We start from the raw sequence: 21,168 nt of genomic DNA on the forward strand, positions 1-21,168 counted from the left end.
ATAAAGATGGTTACCCGAATTGTGTCATATTTCACATTGATGGACAATTTGAGTTATAGATTCATCTTATTGGTTCATTATATGATTTGTTAGATTATGAAGACCCGGAAATGTAAAATAGAGTTCATGGTTTGTGGTTTGGTTCATAAGGTGTATCAGTTGTTCAATGGAACGTCTCAGTGACCTCTTTGGCGCCGATAAGACATTCTTAGTTTAGTTTCATTCATTTTATGCATTCTTACATTACAAGATGACTCTTGATAGCTATGTAATTGTCAAATGACCGTTTTGTTCCTTTTATATTTCAGTAGGACTAATGGATTGCATTCCAGAGCTTGAAGGGTGACGAAGCTTATTCAAGAGACGTCGTTGAAAGCGCAAGCTGAGGTAGGATCCTATGAATCTTACCTGGAGCACGGGTATTTCCCGTTTCGCCACTTTATATATATATATATATTTTATTATCTTCTTTTTATCGTTCTCTATTTCAAATTATGGCATGATATGATATGATGTGAATATATGTGGTGTGCTCTCTGTTATGGATGTTTATCTTTTCAAAACAAATTGGTTTTACTGAAAAATAATTACATGGTGGCGAAATCGCTTGAGTTGTGTGATGGCTTTGTGTGAATTGTAAACACGTGGTGACAGAATCACTTCAGCTGCGTGTATAACATGGAGACGTAATCGTTTGATCTGTGTTACGTGTAATGGTTGTTTTCCGACGGGCATTGGTTAATCCCCTTGTTTATTTTTATGTTATGGATTAGCCATGAATTATGTCAAGGGTTACACTCGGTGCATGCGCAGTCGTTTGGTAACGACTATTCCAGTTTACCCAGAATAGGGTCAAGAAAGAATGTGAGATGGGCTATTCCGACCCTTGGAGTGATTAGGAGACCGACCCAATGCCATGCTTGTTTATTTATTATGCTAAGTCAGTAGTGTGTGTGTTTTGAATTCTGTTGTGATTGATACTTACAATATTTTCACTGAAATGAAAGAGGGTGTTTACCCGAATTTTCTTAATAAGAAAATATTTCATCCCTGAAAGTGGAAACTTGTAAAAACTTGGCTTTAAATGAGGTTTCTCCTACCTTGAGACACAAGAACGCTTTTCTCCTTTGGGTTGATGGGACCTTTAGGAGGGCTCTGTTCTTGTAGCTTTGGGAGCCTATCAGATCATTTAATATTATTATAGGTTAATGCATATGTTTGGGTATTCTTCGAATGGTTAATGAGTTACCTTTCGAGGAAGCGTCAGATCTGGCCGGAGGTAGGACGCGCCTCAAGATGAGATAATTGTATCGCCTTGAGTATATGACTCTACTACACGACGATGTTTTTATAGTCGTTTGGGTAAGTCATGACATATTCTAAGCGTATCACTGCTTGGGTGAGATTTACTATTCGATGCGTATTGAGATCACAAGATAGCCCGATGGGCGGTGATGACGAAGGGAGAGTTACGAAAGCTCTTATCGAGATATTACGTGGATCCATGTGTACACTGCAGTAGTCAACTGTGCGATAAGGCGCTGTCTGCCTACGCACTAACAAATGCCGAACGGCTTCCTAGCCGAATAATATGTGACCCCGACTGAGGGCGTATTTAATCGTGATATTGGTAAGCTAGAAGAATTATCTTGCTATGTTGCCTTGCTTCGTGCATAATGATATCTCTGTATATATGTAGCACTTATTTCCCTAATGACCCCCAACTTTGTGACCAGCTTCCCGCCTGGCCCCCTACTTTATGAAAAATACCCATATGACCCCCTTCCGTTATAACACCGTTACTCTCTCTCCTCCATCATGTTTTCTCTCTCTGCCATGTCACGCCACATCATCATCTTCTCCGGCATGGGTCGCCGGCCGGCCAAATTTCTGACCGGCGACCATCAAATTTTTTTTTTCTCTCTCTCTCTCTTAAAACTTTTTTTTTTTTATTCTCTCCTCTCTCTCTAAACTCCGGTGAAGGGGTTTCCCTTCGCCTGAGTTCGATCTGTTCAAGAACAGATCCGTCTGTTCAAGAACAGACTCGAACTCCGGCGAAGGGTTTCCCTTCGCCGGAGTTTAGAGAGAGAGAAAAAAAAAATTGAAGGTCGCCGGCCGGAAATTTTGTCGGTCGGCGACCCATGCCGGAGAAGATGATGAGGTGGCGTAAAAGATGATGTGGCGTGACTTGGCAGAGAGAGAAAACATGATGGAGGAGAGAGAGTGACGGTATTATAACGGAAGTGGGCCATATGGGTATTTTTCGTAAAGTAGGGGGCCAGGCGGGAAGCTGGTCACAAAGTTGGGGGCCATTAGGGAAATAACCCTAACTATGACAATGAAAAACACGTGATTACGTGAACAACCATACGGTGATATCGTATTGATCAAGTGATTTGCAAAAGATTTAACAACCGAGTTTGGAGAATGAACATTATATCACTTGCGGGTAAGACTGTTCTAGTCAATTCGGCCAAAGCCATCAGCCAGTACATTGGCTGATCTAGTAAACAGTTCGAATATTGAAAAACTCAATTTCAAAATTGACCTAATAAAAGTCAGTGAGTCATATTAATAGATGATCTATTCAGTGAGATGGGTGTTCCCTTGTCTTCCTAACAATTGGAATCTTTACACGCTCACTTGATTGAATGAAGGTCAATGCATTTATTAGCACATGTAGTATTTGATTGTTAATACGTTCTTTAATTGTCTCATCTTAATGATTATCGTATTGCCCGCTGATCTTTTTGTGATTGATGTTCTCTTGTCTCAATGACAATTCGAATCTTTACACGTATATGATTCAGTAGAAGTCAATGTTGCATTTTAACAACTTGATACGTTTGGTGTAAACTTTTTACTTGTAAAAAAGAAGATTGGGACGATGAGTAGTTAATGATTATTTTTCCAGTAAAAAAGAAAAATGGAAATGGATAAAATTAAAGAGATGAACAAATATTTGTAGTAGAACAGTTTGTTGTATTAAGATTTTCTACTTGTTAAGTATCATTTACAAAATTGTACATACAATCATACATAGGCATTTCCGTACTAAAAATTTGGATAATGCCTATCAATGGTGAATAGATCTAGTAATTCTAGACTTAGTTGCTCATGTTGAGAAGTGAAACTCTGTTCTTGATCATACATCTGTAGAGAGATTCAAGTCCTTCTTCAAGATCTTGGATGCTCATTTCTAGTGTTTCTAATGACTTTTGAGCATTTTTAATATCTTTGGCTTTCAATGCCATGTCTACCTTCTCAACTTCGCTCATCTCCCCGTAGCATGCTACTCGCTTGTTGCTGATCAATTTGGAGATCAATGATTTGTTGTTTTGCTTTGAGCCAGATAGAAAGTACAAAATAGACTCAAAAATAGCCACAGTGGTTGCTTCAACTTCATTTTTATCTTGCATCTTTTTTAGATCAGCCATGCACTTACGGATGACCTTAATCATCTTCTTTCTTGAGGTTGTGTATTCATTTCCAAGACTGAGATCTCCTCGTCTACGGATAGAAGATTGAAGATCTTGTACAGTTTCTTTCATTTGAGACAAAACATCTTTAGTAGTGGAGCAAACATCCAATAACATGAGAGATTTGTCCAAGACTGTTTCTAGGCAGTTTTCATATTGTTGTACTTGAATCAAGTCATCAACAGATTCATATAACTCTCTAAGAGCAACCACATTGTGGGAGATGGATGATGAAGATGAAGTGGCTAGTTCGGATGATCTTAATCGGCACAATTGTTCTTCAACTGTAAGAGATAGAGGATTAGTTCTTGTGGGCAAGCTGATGGATCGAGTGTGGTAAGCCATTTTTAGCTCTTGTTTAAGAGGAAAGAATGTACTGAAATGTAGATGAGAGTTGAGTTTTGATGAAGAAGAAGAACACATTAGTGCACCTTATATAGTAGCTAGAAGGAGGGGACAAGCATAATAATTTAATACCAACTTAGTTTTGATGTCATGTTTATAATGTCAATGATCTGATCTAGGTTTACAAACAAACAAACAAACAATTGGAATCTTGACAGCTTTGGGTGGTGATTAAAATGATACATATTGCATGTGTGATCTTGAGATCCCCTACTGATACTCTAACCTAAATGTTATTACCTTGTCTCCTGAATCTACAATAGAATCATCCATTTTGTTTAAACTAAGTAAGTGGGTCAGTTCGAGTAGCTTGAAAACAATAGAAAAACTGCGACAAACATTGTTTTTGTTAGTTTTCCTTGGTAAGAATTCTTAGGTTTTATTTCAATCAATCTTCTTTATCAATTACAAACTCTATTTATAGGTAGAGTTATCTAAAGAGAAGAGAAAACAGTTATTAGTAGTTTGTTAGCTTAACTAACTAACTACCTTTATTGTTACAGGTAACTAACTCATAGGAGTGCTTAAAGTAAATGAGAGGAAACTTGTTGAGCTGGGCCTGGATTGCTATTTGACCTGGACTTGCTGACTTGGACCGAAACCCTAGTCTTCTGACTTGTTGACCAGAGTTGACCATATATAAGATTGTATTTGCAATACAATCCTCATTCCTGATTCTCTCAAACCCTAACTCTCACAGCCCCCCTCAAACTGATGAGGAAGAGGGACGATGAATCATGAGTTTGGATCGAAGCTTTTGAAATAAATCGAAAGCTAACCCTTTGGTAAAGATGTCGGCGAGTTGATCTTGAGTTGGAACATGATGAATAACCACCAAACCTTCAGAAACCAGATCCCTAACATAATGAAAATCCACTTCGATGTGCTTCGTTCTCGCATGAAAAACCGGATTCGAGGCAAGATACTTGGCGCTAATGTTATCACAGTAGAGGATGAATGGTTTTCGCAGAGGAAGACGAAGCTCAGCCATCAGGTAAGAAATCCAAACCACCTCTGTAGCCATCGTTGAAAGTGCTTTATATTCTGCCTCGGTTGAGGACTTAGCCACTGTAGCCTGCTTTTTTGAACTCCATGAGATGAGATTCGTACCCAAGAACACACAGTAGCCGGCAGTGGACTTTCTGGAGTCTGGACAACCTGCCCAGTCCGAGTCTGAATATGCTGTGAGTGTGTCAAGATTACTTGAACCCAATCGAATGCCAGAACCCATTGATCCTTTAAGATATCGAAGAACTTTCTTAACCAAGACCATGTGAGTTGTGGTAGGACAATGCATGAACTGTGCAGTATAGTTAACTGCAAAGGAGATATCTGGTCTTGTTAGGGTTAAATATTGTAGACCACCCACCAAACTTCTGTACTCAGTAGGGTTTGGTAAGATATCACCATCATGAATAGAAACCCTCTGTCCACTAGATACAGGAAGTTTTGAGGGTTTTGAATCCAATAATCCTGCTTTCTTCAGAAGCTGTAATGTGTACTTATTTTGTGTTAGCATTATTGAAGAACATGAACTATCATGAGTGACTTCAATTCCCAGAAAGTAAGATAAAACCCCTAAGTCCTTCATCTTGAATTGACTACTTAGAGCAGTAATAAGAGCTGAAATTTGCATAGTTGAGCTCCCTGTCAAGATGATATCATCTACATAAAGTAGAAGAACCATCATATCTGAATCTTTATGAAGAACAAACATTGAGTGATCAGATTTGCTCTTTTGAAACCCATATGTATATAAGAATGTGGCAAACTTGTTGAACCAGGCCCTTGGTGCCTGTTTCAAGCCATATAAAGCTTTGTGTAAGTGACAGACATGAGTTTCTTTACCTTGTTGAATAAACCCTGGGGGCTGAATCATATACACAGATTCATCCAAAATGCCATGAAGAAAGGCATTTGATACATCCAATTGCTTTATGTGCCATGATTTTGAAATAGCAAGTGACAGTACCAATCTAATAGTATTGGATTTTACCACAGGACTGAAAGTTTCTTCATAGTCCACTCCCTCTTGTTGATGAAAACCTTTTGCTACTAGTCTTGCCTTGTATCTTTCTATAGTCCCATCACTTTTCTGTTTCAACTTAAACACCCACTTACACCCAAGAATATTCATAGAATCATTATAAGGTACTAAAGACCAAGTCTCATTAGCTTGTAAAGCCATGAATTCTTCATGCATAGCTTTTACCCATTCAGTATGTTTGGAGGCTTCCTTATAGGTAGTAGGTTCAGTGGGTAACTCCAAAATGGATAAAAAAGCAACATTTAAAGGGTGAGATGATGAAAAGTGGGCAACAAAGTCAGATGGCAACTGTTTTTGCTTAATAATGCCATTCCTGCCTCTAGTAGTAACATACTCAGTATTCTGTTGTTGTGTTTGTCTTGATGAGTTTGCTGGTGTACTAGTACTAGTATTAGAAATGCCCAACTCAGTAGAAACACTAGATGTGGCCAAATTTGCTGGTGGATCAGTAGGAATATTAGATGTGCCCAAATTTGGTGAGACAGACTGAGTAGTAACTAAGGATGGTAGAGGTATTAATATCTGAGACCCAGAAATCTGATCACCACTAGGCATTGAATTAGTGATGGTAGCATAAGGAAAGTTGTTCTCATCAAAAGTGACATGCCTAGACATATAAATTCTCCTAGAAACAGGATCATAGCACCTGTATCCTTTGTGTTCAGCACTATATCCTAGAAAAACACATTGGACACTCTTTGGGCTGAGCTTATCCTTTCTAAGTTCCCCAAGATGTGGATAACAAGCACAGCCAAACACCTTGAGTTGTGTATAATCAGGACACACATGAAATAGGGTTTCAAAGGGAGACAAACCCTCTAAAGTTGGTGTTGGAACCCTATTAATGATGTATACTGCAGTATTGAAAGCATCATACCATAGATTTTTTGGTAAAGAACTATGAAAAGAGATAGTATTACCTAGTTCAGTGATGTGTCTATGCTTTCTCTCTGCTTTGCCATTTTGCTGTGGAGTATAAGGGCAAGAGCATCTAAATAAGATGCCATTTGAATCTAAGAACTTCCTGAAATCCCCATTTTTGAGTTCTGGTGCTCCATCAGATTGGAAATAGACAATTTTTGTCTTAAGTAGATTTTCACTTGTTGCCTTGAAGTGGGTAAAACACTTAATACTGTCTGATCTCAGTTTCATAGCATAAATCCAACTGTATTTACTGAAGTCATCTAAGAAAAGGATATAATACTTAGCTCCATTTGGAGTACAAACAGGGGCTGGACCCCAAATGTCACAATGCACCAGGTAAAGGGGTGTACTAGTGAATGATGATGAAGTATCAAATGGTTGGCATTTACTTTTGCCCAATTCACATGATTTACAAAAGATCTTAGAAGAGACAGTAGACATGATTATCTTGTTCTCCTTATGTAATTGTTTAAGTACCCCACTGTGTGAGTGCCCTAACCTTGCATGCCAAATGTCATAACTAATAGCAGCCTGAGCAATATTTGCATTTTCAGACTGTAACTTGTTTGAGTGAACTTCTATTGGGTAAAGGTTGTTCTTAACAGGACCCTCAGCTAATACTTTCTTTGTCCAAATATCTTTTATATTGTAACCCCAAGGAGAGAATTCCACAGAACAGGAATTCTCTTTAGTGAACTTAGAGATAGATAATAGGTTTCTTTTCAAACTAGGAACACATAGAACCTTGTTTAAAGTAAAGTCATGAGTAGAAGTTGATAATTGAGAAGAACCAGTACTAGATATAGGCAGAAGCTTACCACTGCCCACCATGACAGATTCTGACCCATTGTATGACTGAATAGAAGAAAGATTTGTCACAGAATGTGTCATATGGCTGCTGGCACCAGTGTCAGCCAGCCAAGCTTGATCTTTTATTTCTGAGTTTGTTGAATTTGTCATAACATGACATTCTTCTTGTATAAGAGATCCTTCTGAACATATATCATCATCATTACTATATATAGCTGTGTGACATTCATGAAATATTTCTGCTGTATCATCATCTTCATAGACATAGTCATATAAAACAGCATTGTTACATTCTATAAGTGATTCATCTTCATATAGGTAGGATTGAGGCTCAACTTTATTTGCTTGACCTTCTGTTTGTGAACCAGACCCTGGACCCTCCATTTGAGGAACAGATTCTGTATGATAACCAGTTTGGCCCTTATTTTTGATGAATCTAAAGTAACAAACACCAGCAGAGTGACCCCATCTCTTACAAATACCACAGGGTATTGTAGAGAAGTCAAAGTCATCTGCCCTCTGATTTTTGTGTTTGACATTATCTGGATGAACTTGTGGCATAGAAGTAGAAGAAACATTTTTCTTCTCAGAATACTGATTTCTATAATATGTGGGAGAGGGCTTGTTTTGTGGTTTATTGAATGATCTTCTAACATAATAAGCCTCCTGATCTTGTTCCCTAGAAAGAATCCACTGCTCATGTTGGGTAAGCCTAGACTTTAGTTGTATGAAGGAAAGATTCTCATTGTTAGCTCTTAGGGCTATAACAAACTGATCATAGTCTGAACTAAGACCTTGAATAGCAACTCTTACTAGATCTGAATCACTTATTCTATCATGAACTGATAAAAGAGAGTCTGAAAGTTGTTTAATTTCTCTAAGATACTCAGAAATTGATGCATTTCCTTTCCTAATATTCTGCAACTTTCTTCTAAGTTGATCTTTCTTGGACTCTAGTCCTTCATTGTGAGTAAGGTTTAGACAATTCCATATGTCTTGAGCAGAATTGAGACCATATGTGTCATAATAAACTGTTTTTGAGAGTGTACTTTTTAGGTAAGATCGTACAAAACTCTCCTTACTTCTCCATACTTGATAATCTGGGTTAACTTGCTCAACACCATGAATTATCTTAAGTTGAGGAGGTATTTCAATGGTGCCATTTACAAAACCTAAAAGGTCATAAGTCCCTAATAAGGTCTCTACTTGATCCTTCCACATCAAGTAATTAGAGTCATCAAGTTTCTCTGTTATAAAACTAGTAACAGATGAGATTGGAGGAAGGTTACCTAGGTTTGCTGCAGCCATTATTGCTTGTGGAAGCGTGCTTTGGAGAAAAGTCTGAAGAAAAAGTAAGTTTCTTTGAACTTCAACTTCTGTTTTTCTTCAATTCTTCTGTTTTCTTCAAGTTTGAAGACAAAATTGATGGTGAATGTTTGATTTTACTGGATTTTGATCATGTTTCTTGATAATGTGTTTGATTTTGCGAGATGTTAAATCGATTGCTATTGAATTCAAAGAGGAAAACCCTAATTTTTGGTGGATCTAAGCTGAGACTGATACCATGTTAGTTTTCCTTGGTAAGAATTCTTAGGTTTTATTTCAATCAATCTTCTTTATCAATTACAAACTCTATTTATAGGTAGAGTTATCTAAAGAGAAGAGAAAACAGTTATTAGTAGTTTGTTAGCTTAACTAACTAACTACCTTTATTGTTACAGGTAACTAACTCATAGGAGTGCTTAAAGTAAATGAGAGGAAACTTGTTGAGCTGGGCCTGGATTGCTATTTGACCTGGACTTGCTGACTTGGACCGAAACCCTAGTCTTCTGACTTGTTGACCAGAGTTGACCATATATAAGATTGTATTTGCAATACAATCCTCATTCCTGATTCTCTCAAACCCTAACTCTCACAGTTTTCTCATATATATTATCTTTTGAATTTCTCACATATATATTATTGTATACATGAATACGAATCATTCTGATAAAGCCAAAGTTATAAGAAAGCAAATGTCTGAAAAGAAGCTTGAATTGTACATTTAGTTGCCTCTATACTTTCTATCGAATCTTCAAATACAGACCCAACATTTGGTTTCCTTTCCTCATGTCAAGAGGATTTTCAAGATTGACAATGTCATGTTCTTTAAGAAAGCCTGACTCAAGTCATGTATATACATCTGCACTGGCTTAGTTTTTCACATGATTGTGTTAGGACATATTAAAGTGAAATAAAAAACAAAAATTGTATGTAAAAAAGCAAAATACATACTGAAATAACTAAGACTATGAAGTACTCGAGATCAATTGAATTTGTTTACGCATTATACACAATTCATTGTGTACATACCGAAATATTGTAAAATGGTAGATATTGTTTTCGAACACATCACTCCACTTACAGTTCAAAATGAAAATGAGATCAGATAATCTACCACAGAAGAGGAAGAAACGTCTAGTATTGGAGGTATGGGCCTTGATCTTTACGATTTTGATCTACCGAGCAGTTCCGCAAATGTAGGTCAGTGTTGTTTGTCTCTTTTTGTGAGTATTTTAGACTTTCCATAGTGTAATAGGATTTTGGCATAATATATTTAATGTAATGTTTTGATTTTTACAATATTGCTTTACACAATTCTTCGAATGTCATATCTTTTATTAATATAGATACCTACACTCCACACTTTACAACTTGCATCCGGTAAATATTTTAGTGGGTATCAAACTTATTTATGTCTTTACATATTTTGAATTTATAACAACATTAAGGAACATACAATGAAATTTGTGTTGGTTTCGGTGTACCGATTCAACGAGTTGACTCAGCGAGTCTATAACCGGATCACTGGTGAAACTGGTTACTACTTTGATTTTAATTGTAAATCAATCAAAAACACTTTCTTTCCAAATTAATGGAGAAAAACTAAGGAATAAAACAACTCAATATCTTTCGTATTTCTAACCGATAATGTCTGTTATCCAGAACAGATGATTCGTAGTCGAATCTCACTATCGATTTAAGATCGGAAAGAGGAATTGTATCCTTCTGTGTTTACTGATTTATTACTTTAAAAAATCAACACACTTCTGATTTGGAAAATCAGAATGTCTTTGATTAAGAAATCAGATAGACTAAAAAGAAAAAGAACATCGGAGGATTAGAAGAAGAATAATTTTTTTAATCGAGGCGAGGTATTCCTCTTTCCTTAAGACAATTGACGCCTTGTATAGTACCAAACAGTTACCGGCGTTTGTCTCCCAGGATACAACGATTAACCTTTCGATTCAATGGTACTTCGAATCAGAAAGCAGTCGAACTTGAAAGTATACTAACCTCTGACTTATGCAAATGGACCAAACTTCTTGCTTATGAAACTCCTTGAAAACTCTGCTAAATCTTTCTCTTAGACACTCTAATATGATCTTCTAACAATGCTTGACACTCTGGAAAAAACGGATTGAAATTTGGAGTTGATTTGGGTCCTATAAATAGGTTTCGAATAGATGCATTCATAAGGGACAGGTCTGTTGGCTTTTAGGGACGCATCTGTTGGAAAGAAACGTGACGGATCACTTCTTAGCAACGGTTTCTGTCGGCAACAATGAGGACCGTCAGATCTCGCTCAAGATCTCGGGAGGAACGCCTGCCATCAGATCTGGCCGTGTCCGCTTTGCGTAAATGGTCCCTAAACCAACTTTTCCTTATTGCGACTTAGTCCCTAAATCAACCAAACATCGATCAAACTTCGGACTTGAATATCTCATTCATCCGGAATCGGATTTGAGTGATTCTTGAGTCTAAACTTAAGAGCTCGACGAGACGAACGCAATGGCATGCTCCGTTTCTGAGTTTGACGACTTTAACCGATCCAAAATCGGCTCCGATTCCAACAATCCCCCACATGAATGAATATTCGAGATTTCCTATAATGCAGACTTACTAGACTGACACACTGACACTGACAGAGGTTAGAGGCGGAATTTTGCTGCATCGGGATAGATAGCTTGCGGCTTTGAATCTTCCGTAGTGAATAGCCACCGGGTTTACAAAGACCTTAGTGAACTATGTCTTGAACTGGGTCCCATGAGTTGTAAACCAACGAGTAACTATCACACAACTAGTTCCTTACTTTCAAAAGTTCTCGGTTGTGTTCATTTCGGCCTTGAACAACCTGGTTTTCATGTGTGCTCTAGAGAAGTCGGCCATTACGACCTTCTCATAGAACCGGCATCAGTTCGCACACATATAGGTTATCCGTAATAAGGTATTCTGCTATACCTCACGTTAGACTCAAGTTCTAAGTTTTCGGATTCATTAAAAGCTTAATGCTTAACCTCTCATTGCAGACAACACTGATGTCATCCTAGGAATGGGTAAGAGATAAATCTCTTTCAGTGTTCCGTTCGAGTCAGTATATAACTTCAGTTTTCCCGTTGAACCTACATCTTGGGATCTCCAGTCACATAGGTTGGGTTTCCGTTATGACTTTACTCATTTACTTTAGGCAAAAGTCCCATTCCCCTTGATGAAGCAATTACTAACTCTCTAGGTAACCCTTTTGTAAATGGATCCGCTAGGTTATCCTTAGATTTGACATAATCTACTGTTATGACTCCTTCTGAGAGTAATTGCTTTACGGTGTTATGTCGTCGACGAATGTGTCGTGACTTACCGTTATACATTTTACTATGTGCCCTTGCAATAGCTGCCTGATTATCGCAGTGTATTTTTATTGCAGGCACCGGCTTAGTCCATATAGAAATGTCCTCCAGGAAGTGTCACAGCCACTCTGCCTCTTCTCCTGCTTTATCCAGAGCAATGAATTCGGAATCCATTGTCGATCGAGCTATGCATGTTTGCTTTGAGGATTTCCATGATATGGCCGCCCCACCCAGTGTGAATATGTAACCACTAGTTGACTTGGTATCATCAGTATCTGAGATCCAGTTGGCATCCGCATATCCCTCTAATACTTCTGGATATTTGGTATATAATAGCCCATACTCTTTAGTCTGTCTCAAATACCTGAGTACCCTTACTATCGCCGTCCAATGTTCTTTACTTGGATTACTAGTAAACCTACTCAATTTGCTAACAGAATAGGCTATGTCTGGACGTGTACAATTCATCAAGTACATTATACTTCCAATAATCTGTGAGTACATTAACTGGTTTACTCCTTGACCACGATTTTTCATCAAATGCACGGTCGGATCTATCGGCGTCTGAGCTAAACTCATATCATTCTTGCTGAATTTTCCTAGAATTTTCTCAACGTAGTGAGTCTGAGATAATTTTATCCCAGAAGAGCTTCTAGATATTTTTATTCCGAGAATGACTTCAGCCCTACCTAAGTCTTTCATGTCGAAATTCTTCGACAACATTTGCTTAGTTGTTTTTATGACATCTATATTATCTCCCATAATAAGCATGTCATCTACGTACAGACATAGGATTACACATCCTTTAGCAGTGACCTTAGTGTAGACGCACTTGTCACACTCATTTATTTTGAACCCATTTGATAACATTGCTTGATCAAATTTCAAGTGCCACTGCTTAGGAGCCTGCTTTAAACCATAAAGCGACTTTACTAACTTACACACTTTCTTCTCTTGGCCGGGTACCACAAACCCTTCTGGTTGAGTCATATAGATCTCTTCTTCCAGTTGTCCATTTAAGAAAGCTGTCTTTACATCCATCTGATGTATTTCTAGATTGTGGATAGATGCTATCGCAATTAGCAATCTTATTGACGTGATTCGAGTAACAGGAGAGTAAGTGTCGAAATAATCTAGACCTTCTCTCTGCCTGAATCCTTGAGCCACAAGTCTGGCTTTATACTTGTCGATTGATCCATCCGTCTTCAATTTCCTTTTGAAGATCCATTTGCAACCTAATGGTTTGCAACCTATCGGGAGATCTACTAACTCCCATGTGTGGTTATTCATAATGGACTCAATCTCACTGTTCACTGCCTCTTTCCAAAAAGAGCTTCTGGAGTTGACATAGCTTCTTTGTATGTCTGAGGCTCACTTTCTAACATATAAGATAGAAAATCAGGACCAAAGGTTTTTTCTACCCTTGCCCTTTTACTCTTACGAGGCTCTTCCGACTTGTCCTCTACTAGATTTTTATCTCTTTCAGAGATTTCTGTATTTTCTTCGTTTCTAACTCTTTTCAGAGATTTTTCCTCTGATTTTACATGGAAATATATTTTCAAAGAATTCGACGTCCCGTGATTCTAAGATTGTATTCACATGTATATCTTCTATATCAGACTTGTGAACCAAGAATCTGTATGCACTACTGTTTTCTGCATATCCAACGAAAATACAGTCTATTGTCCTTGGTCCTATTTTGACCCGTTTAGGTAAAGGCACCAGGACTTTGGCTAGACACCCCCACACTTTAATGAATTTAAAGGATGGTTTTCTGCCGTTCCACAACTCATAAGGTATCTTACCTGTTTTTTTGTGAGGTAACTTATTTAATAAGTAGTTGGCCGACAATATTGCCTCCCCCCACAAGTTCTGAGGTAATCCAGAACTGAGTAATAATGCATTCATCATCTCCTTCAGAGCTCGATTCTTTCGCTCTGCTACACCATTTTGTTGAGGTGTATAAGGAGCAGTAGTCTGATGAATGATGCCGCTTTCGGCACAAATTTCAGCGAAAGGGGATTCATACTCTCCGCCTCTATCGCTTCTCAAAATCTTAATTTTTCGATTAAGTTGATTTTCAACTTCATTCTTATAGATTTTGAATTTCTCTACTGCTTCATCTTTACTTCTTAACAAGTAAACGTGACAGTATCTTGTACTATCGTCTATGAAGGTGATAAAATACTTTTTACCTCCTCTAGTCTGAACCATTTTTAAATCACATATGTCACTGTGAATTAACTCTAATGGTTCTGTATTTCTTTCCACATAATGAAAAGGAGTCTTTGTCAATTTAGACTCTACACACGTTTGACATTTTTCCGAAGAATTAATATCAAACTTCGGGATTAAGTCCATGTGCATTAACTTTCTCAAAGAGTTATAATGAACATGACCTAGTCTCTCATGCCAAATATTACAAGAATCAACAACATAAGCTAATGCTTTTTCTTTATTAATAATATTTGGAGTTACAGTTGCAACATTCAATTTAAAGAGCCCCCCACATAAGTACCCTTTTCCCACATACATTCCGTTTTTGGATAAAACAAAATTATCGGAAACAAATACAAGTTTGAATCCGTTCTTGCTAAGGAGCGATCCAGACACAAGATTCTTTCGAATGTCTGGTGCATGCAGGACGTCATTTAGGGTTACTTCTTTTCCTGAAGTGAACTTTAGGATTACTTTCCCTTTACCCTGAACATGACTTGTTGCGGCGTTTCCCATAAACAGTGTCTCGCCTTCTTCAAGTTTGGTATAAGTGGAGAACATGGCTCTATCTGCACAAACGTGCCTCGTGGCCCCAGTGTCGATCCACCATTCTTTCGGATTTCCAACTAGGTTAACTTCAGAAATAACCGCACACAGGTTCATATTCTGAAACTTTTCAGCCACGTCTTCGATTCCAGTAACCATTGCACACAGGTTCTGGACATCTTCATCTTCAACAAGAGAAGCCTGATGCTTAGCTTTCTTTCTCTTGTTGATCTTGTCATTTTTAGAACGACAATCTTTGGCAAGATGTCCCTTCTTGCCACAGTTGAAGCAGTTGCCGTCGAAACTCTTCTTCGTCGGCTTTCTTGAGCCCACTTCACGGCCCGAGCGTTTCCGCTTTAGTTTTGGTTCCCCTTCGATGACGTTTACTTTTGGAGTATTTGAAGACTTCTCTGTCTTCTTCTCTGCAGTACGACTATCCTCTTCTATTCGAAGTTTGAGGATGAGATCTTCAAGGCTCATATCTTTATTTTTATGACGAAGGTAATTCTTGAAGTCTTTCCAACCCGGAGGCAATTTTTCAATCATTGCTCGGACTTGAAAAGCTTCATTTGTTACCAATGATTCGGCCTTTAACTCCTGAAGAATTATTTGGAATTCTTGAACTTGGGTTATGACTGGTTTAGAGTCAACCATTTTAAAGTCCAGAAACCGTCCAACAATAAATTTCTTCACTCCTGCAGTTTCAGCTTTATATTTATTGTGTAGTGTGTTCCACAATTCTTTTGCACTATCAATAACACAATACACATTATAAAGCCCATCATCCAACGAATTCAGAATGTAATTCTTACATAAAAAATTACTATGCTTCCAGGCCTCTACGGCCGAAGTATGTTGGATATCTCCGTCTTCTCGAAGGACTGGTTGGTCTTCAGTCAGATATTTTACTAACCCTAAAGTGGTTAGATAAAACATCATCTTCTGTGCCCATCGCTTAAAATCGATGCCCTTAAACTTCTCCGGTTTTTCGGCATGGGCAGGACCAACACTTTTCGTTATGGCTTCACCAGTTGTTGCCATCTCTATTTCTGTCTGACACAGAAAATTAGTTCAGTATACCGAAGTAATCAATTGTCTTAAGATTGTTGGTTTCGGTGTACCGATTCAACGAGTTGACTCAGCGAGTCTATAACCGGATCACTGGTGAAACTGGTTACTACTTTGATTTTAATTGTAAATCAATCAAAAACACTTTCTTTCCAAATTAATGGAGAAAAACTAAGGAATAAAACAACTCAATATCTTTCGTATTTCTAACCGATAATGTCTGTTATCCAGAACAGATGATTCGTAGTTGAATCTCACTATCGATTTAAGATCGGAAAGAGGAATTGTATCCTTCTGTGTTTACTGATTTATTACTTTAAAAAATCAACACACTTCTGATTTGGAAAATCAGAATGTCTTTGATTAAGAAATCAGATAGACTAAAAAGAAAAAGAACATCGGAGGATTAGAAGAAGAATAATTTTTTTAATCGAGGCGAGGTATTCCTCTTTCCTTAAGACAATTGACGCCCTGTATAGTACCAAACAGTTACCGGCGTTTGTCTCCCAGGATACAACGATTAACCTTTCGATTCAATGGTACTTCGAATCAGAAAGCAGTCGAACTTGAAAGTATACTAACCTCTGACTTATGCAAATAGACCAAACTTCTTGCTTATGAAACTCCTTGAAAACTCTGCTAAATCTTTCTCTTAGACACTCTAATATGATCTTCTAACAATGCTTGACACTCTGGAAAAAACGGATTGAAATTTGGAGTTGATTTGGGTCCTATAAATAGGTTTCGAATAGATGCATTCATAAGGGACAGGTCTGTTGGCTTTTAGGGACGCATCTGTTGGAAAGAAACGTGACGGATCACTTCTTAGCAACGGTTTCTGTCGGCAACAATGAGGACCGTCAGATCTCGCTCAAGATCTCGGGAGGAACGCCTGCCATCAGATCTGGCCGTGTCCGCTTTGCGTAAATGGTCCCTAAACCAACTTTTCCTTATTGCGACTTAGTCCCTAAATCAACCAAACATCGATCAAACTTCGGACTTGAATATCTCATTCATCCGGAATCGGATTTGAGTGATTCTTGAGTCTAAACTTAAGAGCTCGACGAGACGAACGCAATGGCATGCTCCGTTTCTGAGTTTGACGACTTTAACCGATCCAAAATCGGCTCCGATTCCAACAATTTGATCTTGAGTGAGGAACCCATACAAGTCCTTAATCACTTCCACTAACATTTTGAGGGAGTAGTCGTATATGTTGTAACTTTCATGAACGATCTTGGGTTCACCCACAAACATAATTACTTTTATCTCTTCTTTCTTTTTCTTCTTATCACTTGGAAACAAATAAAGAAATGCATTTTGTAGTTTAGATTTTGTGAAATGCAATTTGTTTCCTTGTCAAAGTAAGCCCAAAAATGCGTTAGAAGGTTGAGGAAATATTTTGTGCTATTAATGGCCATGAAGTGGGTCGTTTGAATGTGGTAAATTATGTTTGAAGGTATATTGAAAGTGGTTTTCGGTTTGGAAGAGTGTGAGAGAAGTAGGAATCAGAGAAAAAGAACCTCTCCGTGATGCAATAAAAATTCATTTGTGATCTTTAGGATCTTTTTATTCTGTGACCTTTAAGGACTTTTTATTTTGTTTTTGCAATATTGTACTCCTTTATCTTCATGTTGTTTTTAGTTTTGTAAGTTTCAAGTTGTAATTTACTATAGTAAATCTATGTTGTACTCAAAAGGGTCAAAGTCTCTAAACCATGTAAATTAGATTTAAATATTACTTATGAATGAAAGTTCTGATTTATATAAAAAAAATTCATTAGAAGGTCTTGTAGAAAGAGAAGAGGAGGTGGTTTTTGGTTTGAAAAATTGGGTAGGACAGAGAACAAGAAATCAGATTTGGGAATGGTTGTACTTAAAAATCAAATGTGTGGGTAAAATTGGGCAAGATGTAAAAGGACCTATACCTATTTTCTATTATATTTGAGTTTTATTTTGGACCTAAAACCTAAAATAAAGTATGAAACTCTAATCCACTCATAATCATGTTCCATTTTAACCTAACTGATGGAATCTTCACACCTCGGTTTGATTAATCAAGGTTAGTGCATTTATTAGTACATGTGCTATTTGATAGTAAGATGTTCCCTTGTTTCAATAACATTTGGAATCTTTTGTACATTAGTAAATGGTCTATTGATAAATTTGCTGTTGTTGTTCCCTTGTTTTAGTGGTGGCCAACGGGCCGTGCCGGCCGTTTGACAGTCGTGGCGTGTCAGACACGCCACGGCCACGCCAGGCACGGCTTGAGCCGTGCCGTTCTGTGCCATGCCCAGACCACAAAGGTCTGGGCACAGAAACGGCCCATGGGAACGGCCCGACCGTTCCCGTGGCGTTTCCGTTGCGTTTCTGGCCGTTTCTGTGCCCGTTCCGTGGCGTTCCCGTAGTCGTTCCCCTGGCCGTTTCGTGGCGTTCCCGTAGTCGCTCCCGTGGCTCTGACTCATTCATAAATATTTTTTACTTGTAAAAAAAAATAACAAAAGAAATATTACATTTTTTTTCAAGTAAAAAATTGTGATGTACAAAAACTTTAGAGTCTATGTCATATCTTTGTTTATTTTATTGGAAAAGAGTTGTATAAAGACTCTCCACATTTACTTTATATTTTGTGGTTTGGGTGTGGGACTATCTTTACCACTTTATTTGTTTATTTTTTTGAAAATAAGTTTTAGTTTGTTTCAACAAAAAAAAAATCGAAGTAAAAAAAAAAAGTAAAACCTCTTTTGTACTACACCAATTACTAATAAATGGGGTGGGAGTGTACAACACCCTCAAAAGAGAGTGTTGTACACCCTAAGTAACTTTTTAAAATTAAAAAAATTCAAAGTGTTTTGAGGATGTTATTACACCCTAGGTAATGCTTAAAAATTCAAATAACTAAATTGGGTCGTTGCTAGCGTGTCGTTGTTGCCGTTTCCGTTCCGTGCCCACGGGTCGTGCCGTGTACGATCCGTTCCGTGTCGTTCCTGCGTGTCGAATGGGCCGTGTTTAACGCGTCTGGGGCTCTAAAATCCTAGACCCGACACGGCACGCCAGACCCGTGACGGGTCGACACGGCACGGAACAGACCGTTCCGTGTCCTCAAATAAACGGGCCGTGCCGGTCCGTTTCCGTGTCGGCACGGCCCGTTGGCCACCACTACCTTGTTTCAATAACATTTGGAATTTTTTTTACATTAGTAAATGATTTCATGGAGGAGGTCAATGCTATATTTTAATTATTGGACACGTCTTGGTGTAAGTTTTTTAGGTAGAAATTGGAAAACTGACCAGTTACTAATTGTATCTTCCAATAAAACAATGTAAAACTGAAATGAAAGAACAAGATGAATAGATATTTGGTTCTAAAGTATTTGTTGTATTGATAATTTCTATTTCTTAGTTTTGTTTCATTTACAAAATTGTACAATCAAAATTCCATAGGCAAATCCTTGATAAAATTTCGGATAATGCCAATTGGAGATTCTTAAAATCAAGTAATATTAACTAGATTAGTTGTTGATGTTGAGAAGCGAGGCTCTGTTCTTGATCAAACATCTATAGAGAGACTCAACTCCTTCTTCAAGATCTTGGATGCTCATCTCTACTGCCTCCAATGACTTCTGAGCATTTTTAATATCTTTAGCTTTCAATGCCATGTCTACTTTCTCAACTTCGCTCATCTCTTCATCGCATGTTACGCGTTTGTTACCCATCAACTTGGAAAACATTGATTTACTGTTTTGCTTTGATCCAGATAGGAAGGACAAGACAGACTCAAATACTGCCACAGTGGTTGCTTCAACTTCACTTTTGTTTTGCATCTTTTTAAGATCTCCAAGACACTTACGGATAACCTTAACGATCTTCTTTTTTGAGATCATGTATTCATTTCCAAGATTGAGATCTCCCCGTCTTCTAATAGACGATTCAAGATCTTGTACACATTCTTTCATTTGAGATAGTACATCCTTAGTAGTAGAACAAACATCCAACAACATAAGAGATTGGTCCAAGACTGTTTCTAGGTTGTTTTCGTATTGGGCAGGTTGGACATGAATTAAATCATCAATAGATTCATACAAGTCTCTAAGAACAACCAAATTATGGGAGATGGATGATGAAGATGAAGTGGCTAGTTCAGAAGATCTTAGTCGGCATAATTGTTCTTCAACTGTAAGAGTAAGAGGATTAGATCTTGTGGGCAAACTAATGGAGCGAGTGTGGTAAGCCATTTTTTGCTTTGTTAAAAGGAAAGAAAGTACTGAAATGTAGATGAGAGTTGAGTTTTGATGAGGAAGAAGAACCGGTTAGTTTATCTTATATAGTAGCTAGAAGCAGGGGACACGCATAATAATTTAATACCAACTTAGTTTTGATGTCATGTTTATAATGTCAATGATCTGATCTAGGTTTACAAACAAACAATTGGAATCTTGACAGCTCTGGGTGGTGATTAAAAATGATGAATATTGCATGTGTGATCTTGAGATCCCCTACTGATACTCTAACCAATATGTTATTTCCCTGTCTCCTAAATCATCCATGTTTGTTTAAAATAAGTAGGTCAGTTTTAGGTAGCTTCTAACCAACTTCAAGACAATAAAAAACTGCATCTGCAGCAAATATTGTTTTGTCATATGAACCATGGTGACATAGCCAAAGTTATAAGAAAGCAAATGTCTAAAAAAGGAGCTTGATTTGTACCTTTAGGTACCTTTGTACTTTCTACCAAATCTTCAACTTCAGACCCAACGATTTGGTTTCCTTAATATCCTTATGTCAAGATCGAGAGAGATGATTTCCAAGATCGATAGACTGTGTCTTGTTATTCACTAGCTGATCTAGTAAACAATTTGAATATTGAAAACCTTAATTTCAAATAAGAACTAATAAAAGTCAGTGAGTCATATTAATTATAACACATCAATAGATGATCTGCTCAGTGAGATGGGTGTTCCCTTGTCTTCCTAACAATTGGAATCTTTACACGCTCGCACGATTGAATCA

The 21,168-nt window shown here is 37.7% G+C and overlaps 2 protein-coding genes across 2 annotated transcripts; both read right to left on the reverse strand.

Moving 5' to 3' along the window:
• Nucleotides 1-2,961: 2,961 nt before the first annotated feature.
• LOC147551552 (uncharacterized) lies at nucleotides 2,962-4,186 on the reverse strand. The gene has a single exon (XM_086671306.1). It carries the CDS (start codon nucleotides 3,900-3,902, stop codon nucleotides 3,108-3,110), a length of 795 nt encoding a protein of 264 aa, XP_086527432.1. The 5' UTR covers nucleotides 3,903-4,186; the 3' UTR covers nucleotides 2,962-3,107.
• Nucleotides 4,187-19,670: 15,484 nt separating this feature from the next.
• On the reverse strand, nucleotides 19,671-20,496 carry LOC147551553 (uncharacterized). The gene has a single exon (XM_086668581.1). It carries the CDS (start codon nucleotides 20,391-20,393, stop codon nucleotides 19,671-19,673), a length of 723 nt encoding a protein of 240 aa, XP_086524707.1. The 5' UTR covers nucleotides 20,394-20,496.
• Between the last annotated feature and the right edge of the window lie 672 nt (nucleotides 20,497-21,168).

The sequence above is a fragment of the Eschscholzia californica genome, unplaced genomic scaffold, assembly GCF_041429995.1.
Source record: "Eschscholzia californica isolate CP2 unplaced genomic scaffold, dmEscCali1.0.p SCAF_3, whole genome shotgun sequence".
Taxonomy (NCBI): domain Eukaryota; kingdom Viridiplantae; phylum Streptophyta; class Magnoliopsida; order Ranunculales; family Papaveraceae; genus Eschscholzia; species Eschscholzia californica.

Bases quoted from the DNA above. Each gene is read 5' to 3' on its own strand.
- LOC147551553 (XM_086668581.1), bottom strand. From the start codon at position 20,393: ATGGCTTACCACACTCGCTCCATTAGTTTGCCCACAAGATCTAATCCT.
- LOC147551552 (XM_086671306.1), bottom strand. From the start codon at position 3,902: ATGTGTTCTTCTTCTTCATCAAAACTCAACTCTCATCTACATTTCAGT.